This window comes from Mus musculus, chromosome 16 (assembly GCF_000001635.26).
Source record: "Mus musculus strain C57BL/6J chromosome 16, GRCm38.p6 C57BL/6J".
Taxonomy (NCBI): Eukaryota; Metazoa; Chordata; class Mammalia; order Rodentia; family Muridae; genus Mus; species Mus musculus.
In genome coordinates, this window is record NC_000082.6 from 15,840,261 (window position 1) to 15,863,385 (window position 23,125).

The window sequence follows — 23,125 nt, forward strand, 5'->3', positions numbered from 1 at the left end:
CTAGGGAACCTGAAGCCCCTTCTGTCCTCCTCAGACATAGGCATCATGCAGTGTACATAATGTGCAGGTAAAACATCCATACACATACAAAGAGTCATCTCTTTAAAAATAAAAAAAGCGGGGCAGGGCTGGCAACATGGCTCAGCGGATAAGAGCACTGACTGCTCTTCCAAAAGGTCTGAGTTCAAATCCCAGCAACCACATGGCATGGTGGCTCACAACTACCCATAGTGAGATCTGATGCCCTCTTCTGGTGTGTCTGGACAGTGTACGTATGTATAATAATAAATAAATCCTTGGGCCATTGTGAGTGGGCTGACCAGAGTGAGCAGGTTGACCAGATTGAACAGAGGTCCTAAATTCAATTCCCACAACCACGTGAAGGCTCACAACCATCTGTACAGCTACAGTGTACTCATATACATAAATAAATCTTTTTTTAAAAAAAAGGGCAGTCCACATATTGACAGAAATCTTCAAGTCATATTATTTGAGAATAGATTCATGCCTAAAATAAGTTTATGAGTTTTTTAAAGGCACGGTGTGGGGCCAAGGGGTGATAGAGAGACAGCTCCGTAGTTAAGAGCATTGCTCTTTCAGAGGGCTAGAGTTCTAGTTCTCATTTTACAAACCTTATAACCACTTGTAATTCCAACTCCTAAAGATCTGATGTCCTCTTCTGGACCCTGGAGGCACTCACAAGCACAGACACAAATCTCTAAAATAATTTTCCTTAAAACCCAGTGTGGTGATACAAACCTGTAATTTCAGCAGATGGGAGGTAGACGCCATCCTTGACTATATATACACTATATATATATATTTTTTTAAAACATGATCAAAGTAATCAAACATTTTTAAAACATGATCAAAGTAATCAAACATTTTTCTTTTTGGTTTTTAGAGACAGGGTTTCTCTGTATAGCCCTGGCTGTCCTGGAACTCACTCTGTAGACCAGGCTGGCCTCGAACTCAGAAATCCGCCTGCCTCTGCCTCCCGAGTGCTGGGATTAAAGGCGTGTGCCACCACGCCCGACTCAAACATTTTTCTAAAGAAAAATGTACAAATGGTACAAATGGCCACTAACTCGAGGGAGACGTACTCAGCATTAGTAGTAGTTTAGCAAATGCAATGACAATCCGCATCTTGTGTGTTATGACAGCTTTCAGATGAGATGAAGTGTGAGCAGGGGTGTGGAGAGCTGCATGGATGGTGGGCATGGAAATTTAAATAGAGTTACAATTGTAGCCAGCATGCCCACTCCTGAGTGGCTACCCTAGAAAAATGAAAGCTTATGTTTGAACAAAAATTTCCAAGCAAATGTTAATAATAATGTTATTATTCATGCTTTATTTTTCTACCAACCCAAACTTTGAATTCACAGTCATGAGTGACATGAGGGGGAAAATGATAAATGATAATATTTATAAAGGATAGCCAGAAATACAGGTCAAAAAGGAAAAGTTATTTGTGTCTGTCTTTTCATATTCATTCAATACTTTTTTCCAGTGATGAGCTATATCTAGGCCATGAAGCTTCATCCGCCTTTAGGAGTTATACAGCTGTAGCTCGAGGCAACAGAGACTACAACATTCGTGCACAAGAGCCAGAGAGTGGGCTTTCAGAAGAGACTCAAGTGAAGTGCTTGGTGGACCAGGCCACAGACCCCAATATCCTTGGCAGGACTTGGGAAGGATGGGAGCCCTGGATGTAAAGTCTGTGGTGTCACCAATCATAAAGCATTCTGTCTCCGAGAGGACCTCCTAGACCTTCGCTGACAGCAGTATATTTCTGACAGACAGAGGAAATCTACTTTATGGTGCTGGCGAGATGGTCAGATAAAGGCATTTGTTACCAATGCTAATGGCCTAACTAACTTCAATCCCAGAAACCCATATTGGAGGCAGTGAACCAACTCCAGGAAGTTGTCCTTTGACCTCCACACATGTAAAAAATAAAGAATATGACAAATATTTCTTCCTTGTTTCAAAGAATCAGCTCTTAATTTCACTGATTTCTTTGCATTTCTTTCAATTTTATTTCTTTAATTTCTGCTCTGCTCTTGATCATTTCTCCCTGTGTTCTGTTGTTGGGTGAGGTGGGTGTTTGTGCATCATGGTACATGTGTGGAAGTATGTACATCCCATGATGATTTGATCCCATGATCAAATTCAGATCATCAGGCAGAAGCATTCTACCCTGTTTGCATCTCAGATTTGTGTGTGCATGTGTGTGTCTATCTATGTCTGTGGGACCTTGAAAGGCAGCCTGTTTTCTGGTCGAGCTAGGTTTAAACCCCAGAGACCCAGCAGATTAGTCTTCAAGGGACGGAAGGAAGTTTGCCACATGCTCCCAGACACTAGGCTCCTGACAGGAGGCCCCAGCTCCATAATTCTGTGGCCATCAGTCACACAGGCTGTCTGCATTCCACCCCCACAGTTACCTGGCAATAGCCAGGTATGTTCCTCCCTACAGTTACCTGGCAACATCCAGGTAGGCCAGCCCACTATAAAAGGGGCTGTGCAAAAAAAAAAAAAAAAAAAAAAAGCTGGGCGTGGTGGCATATACCTTTAATCCCAGCACTGGAGGCAGAGGCAGGCGGATTTCTGAGTTCAAGGCCAGCCTTGTCTACAGAGTGAGTTCCAGGACAGCCAGGGCTACACAGAGAAACCATGTCTCGAAAAACCAAAAAAAAAGGGGGGGGCGGGGGGGCTGTGTGCCCCCTCCTCCCTCTCTTACTCTCTTGCTCTTACTCTAGCCCCTTGCTCCCTTGTTCCCCCTCTCTGTCCACATTCCCTTCTCCCTCTCTCCACGTGGCCATAGCCGGCCTCTACTTCTCTACTCTCTCCCTCTCTCTGCCTTTCTACAATAAATGCCTGAAAACCATGGACTGTCTCTTCTCATCAAGATTCACCATGCTGCAATGGAGCAGGTCTTCCACTAAGGAGCGGAGCCTAACCTCCCAAAGGAGGCCTCCCTGTGTACCCAGCTACTTCCACCACCACCAAGCCACCCACTGAGCAAGCCACTTGAACAAGCTAAGGACTCTCCTCATCACCAGCCAGAGTTCTCACCTCCTGCCCTTTAACCTTTGGCCCCAGGCCAGAGCCTGCCCAAGGACCCCCACTCTGTTCTCAGCTCTTCTGTGATGGCATCAGCGGTGTCCAAGAGCTAGAACCTGCCATCCTCAGCCTCCATGCAGGCCCAGGGACCCCGAGCCAATTCTGGCAGTTCTTCGGGGACCCCAGACTTAGCTTCCAGGTCTCAGGAGCGGGGTCCTGCGGCTTCTCACAGCCCGACACCCAGCCCAGCGGCGGCTGTGTGGGGTCCAAGCAGTCAGACTTCCCGTGTCCTGCTTCATGCAGTGGCCCGAGCCCTGGGCTCCACACGGCTCGACACGGGACCCCATTTTTAACCCACATTGGAAGTATGTCAATCCCACGGATCAAACTCAGATCATCAGGTCTGGCAGAAGCATCCTACTCTGTTGGCATTTCAAATTTATGTGTGTGTCTGTGTGCTCTGCTAAGTTTCCAGAGCTGCATATTTTGTTGTTTTTATTGCTGTTAGAACAACCTGTTCCTTAGTGTAAGTGTGGTATTTGAGTCACCTATTTCTGTGTTAGGGTTAATCTTTATGTCTAAAATAGCATTTGTTTTACGAAATTGAGTACACTAAGTTTTGTGCATATATGTTCTTGATTCAGTCTTAAACGCGTTCTCACGACCGGCCAGGAAGAACACAACAAACCAGAATCTTCTGCGGCAAAACTTTATTGCTTACATCTTTAGGAGCCAGGAGCGCAAGCCCCAAGCCCCAAAAACGAAAGGCCCCCCGCTTACATCTTTAGGAGCCAGAGCGCCAGCGCGCCAGAGCGCCAGAGCGCAGAGCGCAAAAGCGCAAGCAAGAGAGAGAATGGCGGAAACCCCGTCCCCTTTTAAGGAGAATTATCCTTCGCCTAGGACGCATCACTCCCTGATTGGCTGCAGCCCATGGCCGAGTAAAGGCAGAGTACATGTAGTGGAAAATTACTCTTGGCACATGCGCAGATTATTTGTTTACCACTTAGAACACAGGATGTCAGCGCCATCTTGTGACGGCGAATGTGGGGGCGGCTCCCAACAATTCAGTATGAAAAGACCTTTATCTCTGATAAGTTATGCTTTAAGTCTATTTGGCTTCAAATCCTGGTTTCCTTAGCATGGAATACCTTTGCTCATCCTTTCACTTTAAGATAGTGTCTGACCATTTTTTCAAGTGCTTCTCTGCCATTCGGTATTCCTCAGGTGAGAATTCTTTGTTCAGTTCTGAGCCCCATTTTTTAATGGGGTTATTTGATATTCTGAAGTCCACCTTCTTGAGTTCTTTATATATGTTGGATATTAGTCCCCTATCTGATTTAGGATAGGTAAAGATCCTTTCCCAATCTGTTGGTGGTCTTTTTGTCTTATTGACGGTGTCTTTTGCCTTGCAGAAACTTTGGAGTTTCATTAGGTCCCATTTGTCAATTCTCGATCTTACAGCACAAGCCATTGCTGTTCTGTTCAGGAATTTTTCCCCTGTGCCCATATCTTCAAGGCTTTTCCCCACTTTCTCCTTGAGAAGTTTCAGTGTCTCTGGTTTTATGTGAGGTTCCTTGATCCACTTAGATTTTACCTTAGTACAAGGAGATAAGTATGGATCGATTCGCCGAATGGCAGAGAAGCACTTGAAAAAATGTTCAACATCCTTAATCATCAGGGAAATGCAAATCAAAACAACCCTGAGATTCCACCTCACACCAGTCAGAATGGCTAAGATCAAAAATTCAGGTGACAGCAGATGCTGGCGTGGATGTGGAGAAAGAGGAACACTCCTCCATTGTTGGTGGGAGTGCAGGCTTGTACAACCACTCTGGAAATCAGTCTGGCGGTTCCTCAGAAAACTGGACATAGTACTACCGGAGGATCCAGCAATACCTCTCCTGGGCAAATATCCAGAAGATGCCCCAACAGGTAAGAAGGACACATGCTCCACTATGTTCATAGCAGCCTTATTTATAATAGCCAGAAGCTGGAAAGAACCTAGATGCCCCTCAACAGAGGAATGGATACAGAAAATGTGGTACATCTACACAATGGAGTACTACTCAGCTATTAAAAAGAATGAATTTATGAAATTCCTAGCCAAATGGATGGACCTGGAGGGCATCATCCTGAGTGAGGTAACACATTCACAAAGAAACTCACACAATATGTATTCACTGATAAGTGGATATTAGCCCCAAACCTAGGATACCCAAGATATAAGATATAATTTGCTAAACACATGAAACTCAAGAAGAATGAAGACTGAAGTGTGGACACTATGCCCCTCCTTAGATTTGGGAACAAAACACCCATGGAAGGAGTTACAGAGACAAAGTTTAGAGCTGAGATGAAAGGATGGACCATGTAGAGACTGCCATATCCAGGGATCTACCCCATAATCAGCATCCAAACGCTGACACCATTGCATACACTAGCAAGATTTTATTGAAAGGACCCAGATGTAGCTGTCTCTTGTGAGACTATGCCGGGGCCTAGCAAACACAGAAGTGGATGCTCACAGTCAGCTAATGGATGGATCATAGGGCTCCCAATGGAGGAGCTAGAGAAAGTAGCCAAGGAGCTAAAGGGATCTGCAACCCTATAGGTGGAACAACATTATGAACTAACCAGTACCCCGGAGCTCTTGACTCTAGTTGCATATATATCAAAAGATGGCCTAGTCGGCCATCACTGGAAAGAGAGGCCCATTGGACTTGCAAACTTTATATGCCCCAGTACAGGGGAACACCAGGGCCAAAAAGGGGGAGTGGGTGGGCAGGGGAGTGGGGGTGGGTGGATATGGGGGACTTTTGGTATAGCATTGGAAATGTAAATGAGTTAAATACCTAATAAAAAATGGAAAAAAAAAAAAAAGATAGTGTCTGACTTTGATGGGGGCAGAAATTGACGAATTCTGTTTTCCTTTTAGACAGGGTCTCTACATATCCCTGGTCTTTAGACCAGGCCATCCTGGAACTCACAGAAATCTTGCTACCTCTGCCTCCCAAGCACTGGAATTAAAAGTGTTTACCACTATTCCCAGCCTCATATCTGGTTACAGATGGTTGTGAGCCCATGTGGTTGCTGGGAATTGAACTCAGGACCTTCACAAGAGCAGTCAGTGCTCTTAAACGCTGAGCAATCTTTCCAGCCCCAACCAAGGCAATTCTTATATGGTCAACATTTAATTGGGGCTGGCTTACAGGTTCAAAGGTTCAGTTCATTATCAGGAAGGCAAGAATATGGCAGCAGGCAGTATCCACGCAGGCACGGTGCAGGAGGAGCTGAGAGTTCTACATCTTTATCTTAAGGCTGCTGCTAGAATACTGACTTCCAGGCAGCTAGGATGAGGGTCTTAAAGCCACAGTGACACACCTACTCCAACAGGGCCATTCCCTGGGTGAGCATATACAAACCATCATACTTAACAAGTTTTCTCTAGGATGATGCTTTTTCTGAATGTGAGGGCAGCTGCCTAATTTCACACAGATAAGATTTAGTCTGAACACAGCTACAACCAATCATGTATAGGTTGTGAGTTTGTTTCTGTAGTACTCTGGCAGAGTTGAGCAGTTGTGACAAACCAAATCTGGAATGTTTAGCACCTTAACTTATGAAAATAATTTTGCTAATCCCTGCTCTATTTGACCCTATGCACTGCTTCTGACACCTCTGAAATCTTGATTCTCAAACTCACAGTGCCTGCCTTCGACACAGAATAGGCCATCTCCTTGTACCATGGTAGCCACAGTATTCAAATGAGGGCTATGAGGGTGGTAATGGAAATAATGCCTTTGCCAGAGTGGAGGAAGAAAGGAGTCATGGCAGAGTACTTACAATGTATCTTCCATTAAAGAGAACATAGCCAGTGTATCTGGACTTGATTCAAGCATTGTGGGGGTTTCTTCCTTCTCAGGCAGGTGAGCAGTAACTACTAGCCCTTTCCCAACTACTGTCTTGAAAAGATAAGGCCAAGGAGTAGGAGGAGGGTGCGTGAATGCTCAACAACATCACAATCATGGCAGATGTGGGCCCACTTAAAGCAAATGTTTGATCACTCCTACACCAAGAAGGCATGTTAACTAAAGTTAAAAAAAAAAAAAAAAAGCTTAGAAATAAAGAGTTCATCTGGCATGGTCAGGTGTGGAATGTATGTGTGGTTCAGTCCCAGAACTTAGGAGGCAGATGCCAGGGGACACTGAGTTCTAAGCCAGCATGGGTTATAAAGTGAGCACCTGTATCAACTTTAAAACAAACAAGGGGCTGGTGAGATGGCTCAGCAGGTAAGAGCACTGACTGCTCTTCCGGAGGTCCTGAGTTCAATTCCCAGCAACCACATGGTGGCTCACAACCATCTGTAATGAGATCTGATGCCCTCTTCTGGTGTGTCTGAAGACAGCTACAGTGTACTTACATATAATAAACAAACAAACAAATATTTAAAACAAAACGAAATAAACAAAAATCACCATGACCAGCTACAGTGTACTTACATATAATAAATAAATATTTTTTAAAAAAAGACAAGAAGAAGGAGAGAGAGAGAGAGAAGAAATAGAGGATTTAAACCATATCTGTGTGGGCAGTGGCCACAAAATCCCTAATATTGAGTTAAATGTTAAAGAGGAGGCTCGGCAGGAAGGGTACATGCATGGTACTGAAGTCTTCACAACATGTATGATCCAGAGGGTAACTGCCCATCCACACCAGGACTCAGACTCACCAGGTGACCATACTGGTACCCCGACCTACCAACACCATGATGGGTGGGCCTTGTAGGGAACTTTTTACATTATGGAAAGCATGTTGGCTTGTTTATAAGAAGACTCATGCTGGGCGGTGGTGGCACACACCTTTAATCCCAGCACTTGGGAGGCAGAGACAGGAGGATTTCTGAGTTCGAGGCCAGCCTGGTCTACAAAGTAAGTTCCAGGACAGTCAGGGCTATACAGAGAAACCCAGTCTTGAAAAAGCCAAAAGAAAATAAATAAATAAGAAGAAGATTCATCTATATACATATTTTCTTAGACTCCAAATAAAATCCAAAAAGACAAAAATCACTGTTGTGTCCCAATTAGTTTGGCTGTAGAAAAACCAGGACTCCACATAGAACTCATTCTAAATCTAAATTTTTTAATAGTATCAAAAAGCTACAGACATTCAGCTCCTCAGAAGGGTTTGAGGAGTGAAGGTGGATAGCATCTGTCTTGAAGACGGTGTCAAGTGCAGCCTCTGTCCCAGCCTATGGGCTGCTTCGGGAGTTGCTTTTTCCAGATCCTCCCACCTTGGGCAGCCGAGTCGCACTGGGCTGGCGTGGCATTCTCTGGATGGGTCTTTCACGGCTTCCACGTTCTGCCGATATGGTCACATTGCCAAGAATGGGGCCACCTCGGTTTCTTCCTGAAAAGACAGAACCCAATAATTAGGGCCGGGGTAGACTCCAGCTGCAGCACGCTCATCATTTCGTTTCCCAGGAGAGATGCCCACCTTCCTGCTGCATACAACCTGTTTCAGCTGCACATATGTGATTAGTAATCTTGATTGTTAACTTGACGACATCTGGAATCAACTAAAACCTAAGATGCTGGCACATTGGTAAGGGATTTTCGTTAACTGGATTATATGATGTGGGAGCACCAGCACTAACTCTGGGCTACACCTGTTGGCAGCCCACATGAAAGGACATGGAAGAAGGCAGTTTTTGCTTTTTGCCTGTTTGTTCTCATTTTCCCTGGTTCATTTATCTTGTTGCTGAAGCATTTCTTTGGTAGTGTTAGAATCTCCTTCTTTGGAATTCCAACATAGACTCAAGGAGCCCTGAGGGAATCTCTGGAGACTCCAGCAGCAAATTGGGAATGCTGACACTGAATCTTGTAAACTGAAAAACTACTTGATTCTTGGACTTCCTGCTGGACTGTATCACTGACTGAATCTCTGAATATATACATATACATACATATATATGTATATGTATATATATACAGGCACATGTACACACATCTGTACATATATATTTAAAATATAGTATTTTAATACATGCTTTCATTTCATCAGTTTAGTTCCTTTAAAGAACCCTGACTAACAAAGACTATCACACCAGGAGTGGCTATAGAGAAATAGAACTTTAAGGATAAACCTTTTATGTATCTGGCACAGGTTTTCCAAGTCACCAAGAGCTATAGTTATTGGATGCTCTTCAGTAGCATGGAGAAAACCAAAAATTCATGGTGTGAATTATTTAAATAACTTTTCAAGATAAATGATTATCCTGGCTTACCTACTGTACAGAACAGGTGTCCAGTGGACTAAATTGTAGTGACACTACACAAAAAAATTTTGACAATATGTGGGAAAAATAAAGAAAATAATGATGCTGGCCTGTTGCCTCTAGCATCTCTGGATAAACTGACAAAGTTTAAAGGTTTCTAAGTGGAAGAGAATCCTCTCTTAAGCAGCCATAGAGTTCAATTTGCAGAAAATCAAACTGATGCCCTCATGATAAGACTTGTTGAGTTACAAACAACTCAGTTCCCATGTCAGAGGTGTAGAAGTTAAGGTGCACTCACTGACTGGTAAGGAACCGGAATCTGTACCTTGGGAAGCAGGCGGGGGGGGGGGGGGGGCGTCCTACTAAGGCTGAGAACTTTGAACACTCAGTTTTGAATGGTTTGCCTATCCCAGGAAGTATTATCTCCACCCTTACCAGAGGCTGCATCCTCACCCCAGCCCCTGCAGGATTCACTACCTCTGTCTAAGGGAATTCAAACAATCAGCAATGACCTCCCCTAAAAGGGAAGCCAGGCAACACAATACCAATGTCCTTAGGGCCCACCAATAGCTGCCTGGGTACTTAGAACCAGGTTTAAGGCTAAGCAGGCTCCTAGAGGGGCCATAGAAAGTGTAATCACTAAAGAGGTGTGTTATACTACTAAAGGGCTTAATAAGTCTGATGACTCATTCTAGCAGTTTGGGGCTATGTGTAGGGATAGATTTTAAGGATGAAAATTAATAGTGGAAGAAACATAAAACTTGATCAGACTGAGTTTTTTGACAGGGACCCACTCAGAGAAGAATATAGGTTTAACAAAAAACTTCCTTCCCACAGTTTAAAAACAGTATCAAAGTTTGTTTGATTGGTTGGCTAAAGCATTTGTCAAAAAATGGCCGACTGAAAAGGAGTCTTATATCCCTTGGCAAGGTGTTGATGAAGGGAGGAATTTAAGGCTCAGAGAAATTAAAGGGGATACACTGTGTAAGCCAAATTCTTCACAATGGGAAGGCCCAGAAGACATGTCCTTTAGTGTTGCTTTAGACACAAAATCATGAGAGGGACCCAGCACATTTAAATAGCTTTGCTCTTGCCCTGTTCTTTGTGCCAGGCCTTAGTGCTGCTCAGCTGAATGAGTTAAATGTGGTTTTAATTGGGCCCTGGTGCAGGGGAAACACGGAGTAGCACTGATTCCACAGAGACAAGGTGGGATAGGTATGCTCGTGGGCAGCACAGACAAAGCAACATCCAAATGGACTGACCTGGAGGAGTTCATTTTTCATATCCCATTCAGAAACTAGGCCATGGACCATTTGCTATTTGTGATGGTTTGTATATGCTTGGCCCAGGGAGTGGTAGCATTAGGAAGTGTGGCCTTGTGGAATAGGTGTGTCACTGTGGGTGTGGGCTTAATACTCTCATCCTAGCTGCCTGGAAGTCAATCTTCCACTAGCAGCCTTCAGATGAAGATGTAGAACTCTTCAGCTCCCTGTACCATGCCTGTCTGGAAGATGCCATACTCCCACCTTGATGATAATAGACTAAACTTCTGAACCTGTAAGCTAGCCATAATTAAATGGCTACAAGTTGCCTTGGTCATGATGTATATTCACAGCAGTAAAACTCTAACTAAGATAGAAGTTGGTATCAGGGACTAGGGTATTGCCATGGTAGGCCTGACCATGCTTTTGTTTGGAAGAATGTGGATTTGAGGATTTTGGATTTGGAAAGCCATGGGATGTTTTAAGTGTTTTAATGAGCCATCCTAGAAGAAATATGGAAGACTTTGTTGCTGTGAGTGATTTGAACTGTGCAGACCTGACCCAAGAGGTTTCAATGGAGAAGAATTTCAGTATATGGCATAGAGACAGATTTTGTGTTATTTTGGTGAAGAACTTGGCTGCTTTTTGCCCATATCTGAAGAGTCTACATAAGGCTAAGGTAAAGAGATTTATATTAACTGCACTGGCAAAGGAAGTCTAAAAAAAAAAGCCCAGTAGAGATAGAGACTTTGTTCTCTGGTTAAATCTCATAAAGAGCATTTTGAACAAGCGTAGCAAGCTTAGAAAGGAAAAATAGAAAATATATGGTTTGAGTTTAAAGGGGCACCAGGAAGTGAAATGGAGCCAAATCCTGTGTTCTAGGGGATAGCAGATTAAGGGAGCAGGCCTTTGAAAACCCACCCAGCTAAATTTAAATCTAGATATGGTGGTACACATCATTAATTCCAGGAGATAAAGCCAAGCAGATCTGAGCTCAAGGCCAGCCTGGGACAGAGCAAGATCTAGGTGAAGAAAAGCTTAATTCCAGGCTTGGTGGTATACCCCTTTAATCCCAGGAGACAGGCATGTTGATCTCCAAATTCAAGGTCAATTTACAGACCAAGATCCAGACTGCTTGGCAAGTGAAAGAGTTGGAAAACAAAGCTGGTGATAATGTAATATAAAAAGGACATTATGGAAAAGATGAAAAAGAAATGGCAAGTTTCACAAGCTATGCTGGGCACTGGCAGGCCACATGGCTCCAGCAGGGTGTTCTCATCTTGACGAAGCTACTGAGACATCTCCACCTGACTCCCTGGGCAGGTCACTGGCAAACCAGCCCCATGCAATGACCTCACACCTCACCATTAGCTGTCACAATTCCCAGTAACCCGGTAAAATCAAAAATCTAGATGCTTATAATTAAACAGTCATATTTATGTATCAATAAATTTGCAATTCACAAGATTCTCACCTAATAATTTCAGAGCCAATTGATAATGATACAAGCTGCCCACCTAGATTAGACAAGTTATCCCAATTATTCTATCCCTATATGATATAATAGCTACCTGTGGCTATTTAAAGTCATGGAGAATCTGAATCATCCTATTCATCCTCCATCTTCCTCCTCCTCTTCTTCTGTGTCTATCCCTATCTCTGCAACTCTTAGCTCCACCTCCCTTTTCCCTGTTCAATCACAGGCTTCTTGTATTAATATTTAACATAATTGGACAGGGAACATACGCTACACAAGGGGGGCAATTTCCAGCCCCAGGAAACAGCAGAACTCAACAGCTTTGGTCATTTGACTCTGGCTTTATGGTCAATAGTCAAGGACAACAGATGCTGGTTATCTGGAGCTAAGAAATTAGTGGTGATTAAGAAGAGACCAGCCCGCCGGGCAGTGGTGGCACACACCTTTAATCCCAGCACTTGGAAGGCAGAGGCAGGCGGATTTCTGAGTTCAAGGCCAGCCTGGTCTACAAAGTGAGTTCCAGGACAGCCAGGGCTATACAGAGAAACGCTATCTCGAAAAAAACAAAACAAAACAAAGAAGAAGAAGAAGAAGAAGAGACCAGCCCTTCTGGTTTCCATCTGTGCCTGGAGCTGAACTGTGTGCCACAGCACTCCGGACCAGATCACACCGTGATAGAGCAGGTCTCTCAGGACTTTGGACACACTTGAGAGCACAGGTAAGACCACCACTTCTGCTCAAATACCTGGCTTAAGAGGGACCCGCCTGGAGCCCTGAGGACACAGGAAACGAGGAGTGTCCTGGGATAGGATCCATAAGGTGTATATCTGTGCCCTGGAGCTGACCCTGTGCCACAACTCTCCATACACAGGTCCTACCAGGAGTGAGCTGATCTCCCAAGAGTGCTGACACACCTGAAAGCACAGGTGAGACCACGACTTTTGCTCAAATTCCTGGCACAAGAGGGACCCACCCAGAGCCATCAGGACATGGGAACCAAGAAACAGCTGGGGACAGGATCCTTCCGGTTTCCATCGGCACCCTGAAGCTGACCCTGTGCCACAAATCTCCATACCCAAATTTCTCCCAGAGAAAACTGGTCTCCCAGGAGTGCTAACACACAGGCTTACAGGAGGGAGAAGCCACAGGCAGAGACAGCAAGACCGGCTAACAAAGATAACCAAATGGTGAAAGGCAAGCACAAGAACCTTACCAACAGAAACCAAGGTTACTTGGCATCCTCGAAACCCAGTTCTCCCACCACAGCAAGCCCTGGATAGCCCAACACACAGGAAAAGCAAGATTCTCATTTAAAATTACATCTAATGATGATGATACAGGACTTTAAGAAAAATATATATAACTCCCTTAAAGAAATACAGGAGAACACAGGTAAACAGGTAGAAGCCCTTAAAGAGGAAACACAAAATTCCCTTAAAGAATTACAGGAAAACACAACCAAACATGTGAAGGAACTGAACAAAACCATCCAGGATCTAAAATTGGAAATTGAAACAATAAAGAAATAAAAAGAGGAGACAACCCTGCAGATAGAAAACCTAGAAAAGAGATCTGGAGTCCTAGATGCAAGCATCACCAACAGAATACAAGAGATAGAAGAGAGAATCTCAGGTGCAGAAGATAACATAGAAAACATTGATACAACAGTCAAAGAAAATGAAAAGTGCAAAAAGTTCCTAACCCAAAACATCCAAGAAATCCAGGACACAATAAGAAGACCAAACCTAAGGATAATAGGTATAGAAGAGAGTGAAGACTTCCAAATTAAAGGGCCAGTAAATATCTTTAACAAAATTATAGAAGAAAACTTCCCAAACCTAAAGAAAGAGATGTCCATAAACATATAAGAAGCCTACAGAACTCCAAATAGATTGAACCAGAAAAGAAATTCCTCCCATCACATAATAGTCAAAATACCAAATGCACAAAACAAAGAAATATATGAAAAGCAGTAAGGGAAAAAGGTCAAGTAACATACAAAGGCAGACCTATCAGAATTACACCAGACTTCTCACCAGAGACTATGAAAGCTAGAAGATCCTGGGCAGATCTCATACAGACCCTAAGAAAACACAAATGCCAGCCCAGGCTACTATACCCAACAAAGCTCTCAATTACCATAGATGGAGTAACTAAGATATTCCATTACGAAACCAATTTTATGCAACATCTTTCCATAAATCCAGCCCTGCAAAGAAAAATAGATGGAAAGCACCAGTACAAGGAGGGAAACAACACCCTAGAAAAAACAAAGTAGACTTCTTTCAACAAACTCAAAAGAAGTTAACCACACAAACATAACAACCTCTAACAACAAAAATAACAGGAAGCAACAATCACTATATCTCTTAAAATCAAAGGACTCAATTCTCCAATAAAAAGACATAGACTAACAGACTGGATACATAAACAGGACCCAACATTTTGCTGCATACAGGAAACGCACCTCCATGTCAAAGACAGATACTACCTCAGAGTAAGTGGATGGAAATTTTTTTTCCAAGCAAATGGTCCCAAGAAACAAGCTGGAGTAGCCATTCTAATATCGAATAAAATCGACTTTCAACCAAAAGTTATCAAAAAATTTAAGGAAGGACTTCATACTCATCAAAGGAAAAATCTACCAAGATGAACTTTGAAATAATCTATGCTTCAAATGCAAGGGCACCCACATGCATAAAAGAAACTCTACTAAAGCTCAAAGCACACACTGCACCTCACACAATAATAGTGGGAGAATCAACACCCCACTCTCAGCAATGGACAGATCATGGAAACACAAATTAAACAGAGACACAGTGAAACTAGCAGAAGTTATGAACCAAATGGATTTAACAAATATCTACAGGGCATTTTATCTTAAAACAAAAGAATATACCTTCTTCTCAGCATCTCATGGTACGTTTTCCAAAATTGATCATATAATCAGTCACAAAACGGCCAAAATACAAAACGATTGAAATGATGCCATGCATCCTATCAAATCACCTAAGGCTGGTCTTCAAAAATAACAGAAAGCCTACATGTGCCTGGAAACTGAATAACTCTCTTCTCAATGATAACTTGGTCAGGGAAGAAAGAAAGAAAGAAATTAAAGACTTTTTCAGATCTAATGAAAATGAAGGTACAGCATACCGAAACTTATGAAAGCAATGCTAACATGAAAACTCATAGCTCCGAGTGCCTCCACAAAGAAACTGAAGAGAGCATACACTAGCAGCTTAACAGCACACCTGAAAACTCTAGATCAAAAAGAAGCAAATACACCCAAGAGAAATAGACTGCAGGAAATAATCAAACTCAGGGCTGAAATCAACCAAGTGGAAACAAAAAGAACTATACAAAGAATCAACAAAACCAGGAGCTAGCTCTTTGAGAAAATCAATATAAAACCAGATACACTGAATCTAATAGAAGAGAAAGTGATGAGAAAGCCTACAACACAGGGGAACAGGGAGTAATTATTCAGCATGTTATATCTCTTGATAATAGAGAAACTTCACAGGCAATAGCCTGTCACTCATTACTGACGTGATGCATCCCTGAAGCTAGACATTGGCTAGGATGGCGTGAGACCCTCCTTGCTATTTGCATTAGAGTGTCCTCTGAAGTCCGGAATTCCTGTCTGCTGTGAATGCTGCCAGCAGGTAAAGAACAGTGTACTTTGCTGCTTCTACCCCTTCCAGTTGATCCTTCCGAGAGACCATGCTCCTTTTTTGGTGGGAATGTGACCTGACAACATGGGCATGCAGGTGTTGTTAATGTTAGCTATACAAGGAGAGACAGAAACTGCTCAGATGGTAAACCTGCCCAGTCCTTGATCTACAAGTGCTGCAGGGAAGGTGGGACACATCTGCATCACCCTGGCTTCCCCATCCCGAGCACATAAAGGGTCCAGGTAGGAGCCACTTCAGTTCTCCCAGTGTGCACAGCTGTTCTCAAGGCTGGTGGGCAGGGTCTGGTGGCCAAGAAGGATGGACACACAGAGTGATCCAAGGTCTGTTCTGTCACTAGTCAAAACTGCTCTTCTCTGGGCCTTATTGATACTTCCAGAGCATACTCTCCAAAAGACAAAGATGTACATAATGATGGCCGTGCACACACTCACTCTTGACTCAGATACAAAGAGCTCCCAACTCCTTTCCATGAGGCAAACCAGAGTCCCCTCAGTTCTTCCTGGCAGCCCTGAAGGCCTTTCCTCCTACCACATTTCTAATCCTCTGTGACTCTCCATCCCTGAAGAACCTCCTTTGGCCAGGGACTCAAAGGTGTCACACAAGGCTGAGACTTAGGTAAGGTCCTTCATCTTCCTTTCTGTCCTCTCCAGGCTTACTCTTACTCCTGCTGCAGCCTGCCCATATGAGCTCCTCATTCCAGTCTGATCCATCCCCTTACAGACTCCATGTTTTATTAAACACAAGCTCCCCACATGCTTTCCCACCACCCTCTCAGCCTTTCCTTCCAGCCCATCTCCATTCCTTTATGACTCCATCTTAGTTAGGGTTTTACTGCTGTGAACAGACATCATAACCAAGGCAATTCTTTTAAGTTTCTTGGGGCTCGCTTACAAGTACAGAGGTTTAATCTATTATCATCAAGGCAGGAAGCATGGCAGCATCCAGGCAGGCATGTTGCTGGAGGAGCTGAGAGTTCTACATCCTGTTTCAAAGGCAAACAAGAGAAGACTGACTCCTCAGCACCTAGGAGGAGGATTTTTTTTTTTTTTCCTGAGACAGGGTTTCTCTGTGTAGTCCTGGCTGTCCTGGAACTCACTTTGTAGACCAGGCTGGCCTCGAACTCAGAAATCTGCCTGCCTGTGCCTCCCAAGTACTGGACTAAAGGCGTGCGCCACCACCGCCCAGCCTAGGAGGAGGAGAATCTTAAAGCCTACCTTCACAATGACACACTTCCTCCAACAAGGCCACACCTAATACTGCCACTTCCTGGGCCAAATATATTCAAACCACCACACTCCCCACTGACCTGCTTTCTACCAGGAACCTCTTAACCAACAAACTTGCCTAGGACATAGAACCACTCTCTTCCAAGGAAGCCACAGCTTTCACATTTGGCTGGGACTCTACACCTCGTTAGGACCCACACTGGGATTGGAACACTCACCCAATAAAGACAAGACCAGACACATACATTAAGAAGCACCCCAAACACTGTAACTCCACAGGCCTATGCCCCATTTCAAAAACACAAGCATGAACAACCAAGACAATATGTCCAGAAACCAGCAACCTAGTTGTATTAGGCCCTGGGAAAAGCACCCTAGCATGAGACAAGAATTTAAAAATAGCAATTGGGAATATATTTAAAGACTTTAAAGAGGATATAAAGAGAGGCCTTAATAAAGACCTTGAAAAGTTGGGCAGTCATGACATTCACCTTTAATCCCCACACTCAGCAGGCAGAGGCAGGTAGATCTCTGAGTTTGAGGACAGCCTGGTCTACAGAGTGAGTTCTAGGGTGGCCAGGGCTCCACAGAGAAACCCTGTCTAAAAAACAAAAACAAAAAACAAAACAAAAAACTTGAAAATACAACTGAATGAAATAAAGAAAACAGTCACAAAAATAGATTCTGACAAAGTAACAGAATCACTAAAAAAAAAAAAAAAAACCCAAATTGATATAAAACTGAAATAAAAAAACTCAGGATGTCAAACAAAAACCTCAACATGGAAGAGAGAATTTCAGATCTTAAAGACTCGGCCAAAGAAAATGTTAAATCAAAAAATATTCAGGCTCAAAACATCCAAAACATCTGGGACACTATGAAAAGATCAAACATAGCAAGAACAGCCACAAAGGAAGAAGAAATCCAGGTCAAAGTCACAGAAAATATTTTTAACAAATTCATAAAAGTATTTTCCCAATCTGTCAAGGACATCACAAGAAAACCTACAGAGTAAATTAATCTGGGTCACCAGCCAAAGAATGTGCAGGGGTTGGACCTAGGTCCCCCACACATATGTAGTAGCTGTGCAGCTTGGCCTTCATGTGGGTCCCCTAATAATTGGAGTGTTTTTGTTTTGTTGTAGTTGTTGTTTTAAGATGCCTGTTTGGTTTGTTTTGTTTGTTTGTTTGTTTGTTTGTTTGTTTTTTCTGAAAAAGAGCAAGAAAGGCTATAGATTCGAGTGGTTGGAGAGGTGAGGAAGATCTGAGAAGGGTCAAGGAAGAGAAAACCATAATCAGAATTTATTGTATGAAAAAAATCTATTTTCAACTAAAAAAATGATTGTTGACCAGGCACGGTGGGGGTTGTCTCTCACTATAGAGAAACTTTCCCTAATTAATTGATTGGATAATAAAAGACTACAGAAGTCAATCAATAGGTGAAAAGGAGGAGGCTGGCCTTCTGAGTCAGAGAGGAAGAGGAGACTTTCCTCTTTTGGTACAGTGAGGCAGGAGCAAGAGGAGGCAGGATGTAGACTGAGAACTATCACACCTGGTGGTGATCTCCGCCACCAGAAGATTTCTAACAGAATAGTTGATGAATTTAAGATGATAGATTCAGCCCCCAGTGGTTGTGTCAACTGTTGATTTTAAACTTAAGATTGTCTGGTGTTTTCCATTTGCAGTGACTCAGGTGAGCAGTGGGGAAAGAACATAGACAGGGTGGAATTTGGCCAGGCTTTGGAATGGGAAGACTGGGCAAAGAACCAAGAACCAGGGAAGAGGTAACCACAGCTTAGCACGGACTGGTGAGAATGCTCCCACAGCTGGCCATGAGGTGGTGGACTGGTTATCATGGAGCTCTGGCAAGGCTAGCCAAGATGAAGAACCAGACTGGGAGTGGGGTTCTGACAGGAGTGGCTTGGCAGCAGCTGGCCATGAGAACCAGGGCAAGATGGCTGCTTGGGGCTGGCCATGGGGGTGGGTGAGACCACTGATGCAGGTGCATAGCTGGATTTAGCATGGTTCATATTTTAAAACCACACAATGCATCTAATTCAGATTATGTTGCCTGCCTTTGGACCCCTTCCCCATAGCTAGGCTGCCTTGTGTGGCTTCAGTGGGAGAGGATGTGCTTGGTCCTACTGTGACTTGATGTGCCAGAGTAGGCTGGTATCCATGGGGAGCCTCCTTTTTCTGAGAAAAGAGGGATGAGGGGATGAGGGAGGGGGTGTTATGCCATTTGGGGCTTATTGTAAATATAAAGGCTGTGAGTGTGTCTTTCATTTGGGAACTAATTGGTTTAAGGTGGGGTAGAAACCCCGGGCTGGGAATTAAATAATTTCTACAACATGCCAGGTACCCGTACTCTCAGATTTGTGACTCAGAGGTATCAGAAAGGTCTGGAGATGTAGCTCAGTGGCATTTTTCATGGCTAGTATGTAGAACACGAATGTACCAGGGTTTAAGGGTAGAACATAGTACAAAATTCCTAAGTTCACTTCTTAGCATAGAAAAAAAAAATGAAAGGAGGGAAGGAAGGAAGGAAAGAAGGAAGGAAGAAAAAGGAAAGCAAGCATGCATGAGAGATACTTTATATGAAAGCATTTGTAGTTTTTGGTATTTGTAGGGGAGGAGTAGTCTTGGAATGAATCCCTATAGCTATCAAGGGACAACTTGATTATTATCTCATTATATGTCCATATATATTCATGAGATGTTGTGTTCATTTTCATACTAGTCCTTCAAAATCCAACCTTGACAAGAGCTGCCCTGTTATGGCTCAAGACACTTATCTAAGTGTCCATACACTTATAGTCCAGTTTATGAATGATATCTGGCTACACTCAAAATTTCACCTTGTACTTTCTGGAGAGACAGCTTTTCAAACTGTCTAGTTTCCCTAACTCTAAATAGGGGAGCACTGAACTGAAACTGCTTTCCTCAGCACGGCCAGACCACTGTGGCCAGCGTCTGCTGTACTAGACATGAGTGATTCACTAAAGGCCACATGGACAGCCAGGGTCCAGCAATCTAGGCGGACCTGCTGCATCAAGATGCCTGCAGCATTGTACAGACTCGCGGGGCTGAACAGTATCTAACTCACAGCCTGAAGCAATACCAATCTAGTTCCTCCAGGAAAGCTATGACAAACCTCAATGGTCACAAACTTGACATGACAGGCCATCACATGCCTCCAGCTGGATCAGTCTGACCACACCTATTACTTTTTCCGTTCCATACTTGGTCATTGTGCATATGGATGCTAAGATACACAGAAGTCAGTGATCTCTATGCCTCACTTGGTAGCCTATGAGCTACAGGTCCAGCCCCACCTGTGCTCCACAACACCCAGTATTCCTAAGCTTCCTTTTTTCACAATGTCCCTCGGGACTTTCTAGTCTCCAGAGCTAACAAGTCTGTGGTTCCTGTCCTCACCAGGTAGTTCTCATTTCATCCTGTAGTCCATCTCCAATCCTTCTCCTCAGCCTTCTCAACCTAAAGGTGGCACCTGGGAGAGAGAGCAGCAACATGGGAAGGCTATGGAAGAGGGACAGCTAGAAAAGCCCTGGGAACTCACACACCCTGGGAACTCATGCACCCTGGGAACTCATGCACCCTGGGAACTCACACACCCTGATACTGGACCCATACTGCCAATACCTGCAGAGGTACCTCAGGCCACAAATGAGGTATGAAAGAAAACTCAGTTTACAAGTAGATGTGTATGACCACAAAATGTCATTCTTAATGGTGTTGTCAAGGAGGCTAGGGAGAGGCATCTGTTCCCTACGCCATACTTGCAATCAGCCAAGGGACAGTGTTGAAGAGGCTGAGGTCATGTTCCCAATAGCATACCATGATCCCTCATGTTTGTCCCTGACCTACATCCTCTGCCTGGGTAGGGATCTTTAAAGTGTGCAAGTGTGGGGGTGTTGGATGATCCGGGGGCACCGGTACAATTGCATATTCTAAAAGTACTGTGTCTTTGATAGACTAAGCAAGAAAACATGTCCTTGTTCTGAGTTGCATGGCTGGGATGGCCTACAGTGCCCTGGTATTGTAGCTCAAAGCTGCCCTGGCCTTGTGGGACAATGGCAACTTCCAGCGGCAGAGTGCACATCAACACCAAACCCACAGATTAGACAATCAAATGCCTGTGACAGGAGAAGATGGGCAGCAAGAGAACCAGGGTGAGGGGTGGGGGCAGGGAGGCAGGTGCTTGGGAGGAGGGCCATGGAGCAGACCTGGAGAGGCTGCAGGCCTGAGGGAAAGGTTACCCTTGTTTCTCTTCCACAAAGAGAAAGGGTGATAGAGGCCAGAGACACACATTGATCAGAAAGTGGGTGGGTCAGCGTGTATGTGTGAGTCCCCAGGCCTGACAGTCTGCCTTCACTGGGCCAGACTGCTCACTTTACCCCACCTGGATTCCTTCCATGTGGTTCTTGCACTTACAGGCAGGAAATGAGCACTGGACTTGCATCCACTTGTCTGGGAGGACAAGCTGTATTTCAGAGGGTCCGACAGGCAGAGAGAACAGATGTAACAGATAGGATGGGCAGGCTGGAGGACCTGAGATCCCTGTTACACTCTGCTCACCACCATCTGCTTACACCTGGTCCCACTCATGACCAGGCCATTCACACCTGAGAACTGGGTGAATCTTTCTGTCAGACCTCTACTTTTTGTCCCAAAGGAATCAGATGGCTTCAGTCCTGCAACCCAAAAAAATCCCCAGATGAGAGGTGTTCGGGCCTGGCCTGAGATGAACAGGAGCTAGACGTGGCCCTCGGAGGGGGAGGCGTTGTCTGCTCTGCTCTCTGAACACTTCCTTGAGGCTGTGTGGTAGATGGAGACCAAAGCCATGTTTATTCCTCTACCTGTGCAATGGAGGCATGATGAAGAGGTGAGAGGGAGTCAGAAAGACCAAGTCTAGCTTGCTTGGACCAGTCTTTGGTCCAGCAGTACAATCCGAAAGGTGGAGCCAACTAAAGTCCCTGAAAGGTGGATGGGTCTGCAGACCTTGGGAGGAGGCCTATAGACAGGTTGAGCAATTCTAAGACAAGCCGGCACGAGGTTCTCTACTCCTTCCCCACCTCGGCCACCCTCTAGGCAGAAGTACCCAGCCCATCTCTAACCTCGGGTCTCTGATGTGGATGTAGACAGAGATATGGGCACCGAGTCCTGGGGATCGCTTGCCAGCCGCTGCCCAGCACACATGGACTTCAGCATCTGGAAGACGGCGAGGGGAGCCACATTCAGATTCAGCAAGTCCACCAGGATCCTGGGGAAACAAATGCAGTGCTTAGCGAATACTGAAAGCCACAGGGCGGACATGCTCTAGGAGTCGCGCCAGCTGGGTCACCGTCTTGAAACCCCTTAAAGAGACACGGATATCTTAGAGTAGCAGATGCAGGAATGAGGAGTCCTAAAGCCGGCATTATCTGTAGGGAGTATGAGCTCAAAGTCCCGACCCCCGCTTTCTCACTTGAACACATCGGGGTCGATGGCGGCGCCAGCAGCCTGAGCTAGCTCGTACAGCTCCATCTCCTCGGCCCCCAGCACTTTCTTCCGCCGAAGCGCCAGCTTCTGCAGCGTTGCTGTCTCCAATCCTGTGGAAACCGCGAGTGCAGCACCACCAGCAGCAGCCGCCGCCGCCGCCATTCGTATAGCCTGAAAAGGGATCTGTGTTGGACAGAGTCTCTGCAAGTCAACAGCTCCAGCACCGAGGCGAGAGTTCCAAGAGGCCTTTACACAGTCGGTTACTTGACTTGTTCGGAACGTCTACTGTGCACAGGGCAGTGTGCTAGGCATGGGGTGGGGTGGTGGGAAGCTGATCACTGCCTGACGATCAGACTTGGACTGCTGGCTTAGGTAGCAGACCCCAGAATAGTACCTGGCATATACCGGGTACTTAGCAAATGCCTGTTGGATGACGAGTATTCACGATCTCGTGTAATTACCAGTTCTGTTGACGGTCCCTAAACAGCTTTGCTTTTAAACGGATACGCACTCCTGTCCCCCGACCCCGAAATACATAAACTTGGGGAGTAAAGAGCAACTGAGGACGTCACTGCGCACGCGCCTTGTGGCCAACTGCTTCTGCACTTGATTGGCTTTTGCTTT

General features: G+C 44.7%; 2 protein-coding genes across 4 annotated transcripts in view; one reads left to right on the forward strand and one right to left on the reverse strand.

Moving 5' to 3' along the window:
- The window catches only part of Prkdc (protein kinase, DNA activated, catalytic polypeptide), a 204,796-nt gene extending 202,817 nt beyond the window's left edge, over positions 1-1,979 (forward strand). Inside the window, exon 86 of one of the 2 annotated variants that reach the window (NM_011159.2) lies at positions 1,511-1,979. In NM_011159.2, the coding sequence (NP_035289.2) occupies positions 1,511-1,715 (205 nt within the window). In that variant the 3' untranslated portion in view covers positions 1,716-1,979. The remainder of the gene's footprint in view (positions 1-1,510) is intronic. The other variant, XM_011245841.3, reaches the window with a different exon arrangement.
- A 6,201-nt stretch (positions 1,980-8,180) lies between these two features.
- Positions 8,181-23,109, reverse strand: Mzt2 (mitotic spindle organizing protein 2). 2 transcript variants are annotated; one of them, NM_001359003.1, is made up of 4 exons: positions 22,963-23,109; positions 22,488-22,672; positions 22,138-22,283; positions 8,181-8,469 (listed from the first exon to the last, which is right to left on the reverse strand). In NM_001359003.1, the coding sequence occupies exons 2-4, from the start codon at positions 22,661-22,663 to the stop codon at positions 8,312-8,314; spliced, it is 480 nt and encodes a 159-aa protein (NP_001345932.1). In that variant the 5' UTR covers positions 22,664-22,672; positions 22,963-23,109; the 3' UTR covers positions 8,181-8,311. The 2 variants fall into 2 exon arrangements, with proteins under 2 accessions (NP_001345932.1, NP_083630.1); NM_029354.3 differs by having other exon boundaries at positions 22,488-23,109.
- Between the last annotated feature and the right edge of the window lie 16 nt (positions 23,110-23,125).

Coding starts and splice junctions, on each gene's coding strand:
- Mzt2 (NM_001359003.1), bottom strand. CDS start 22,663: ATGGCGGCGGCGGCGGCTGCTGCTGGTGGTGCTGCACTCGCGGTTTCC. Junction 22,284..22,487: donor ATCGACCCCGATGTGTTCAA/GTGAGAAAGCGG, acceptor TTGTTTCCCCAG/GATCCTGGTGGACTTGCTGA. Junction 8,470..22,137: donor ATCCACATCAGAGACCCGAG/GTTAGAGATGGG, acceptor CTGTCTTTTCAG/GAAGAAACCGAGGTGGCCCC.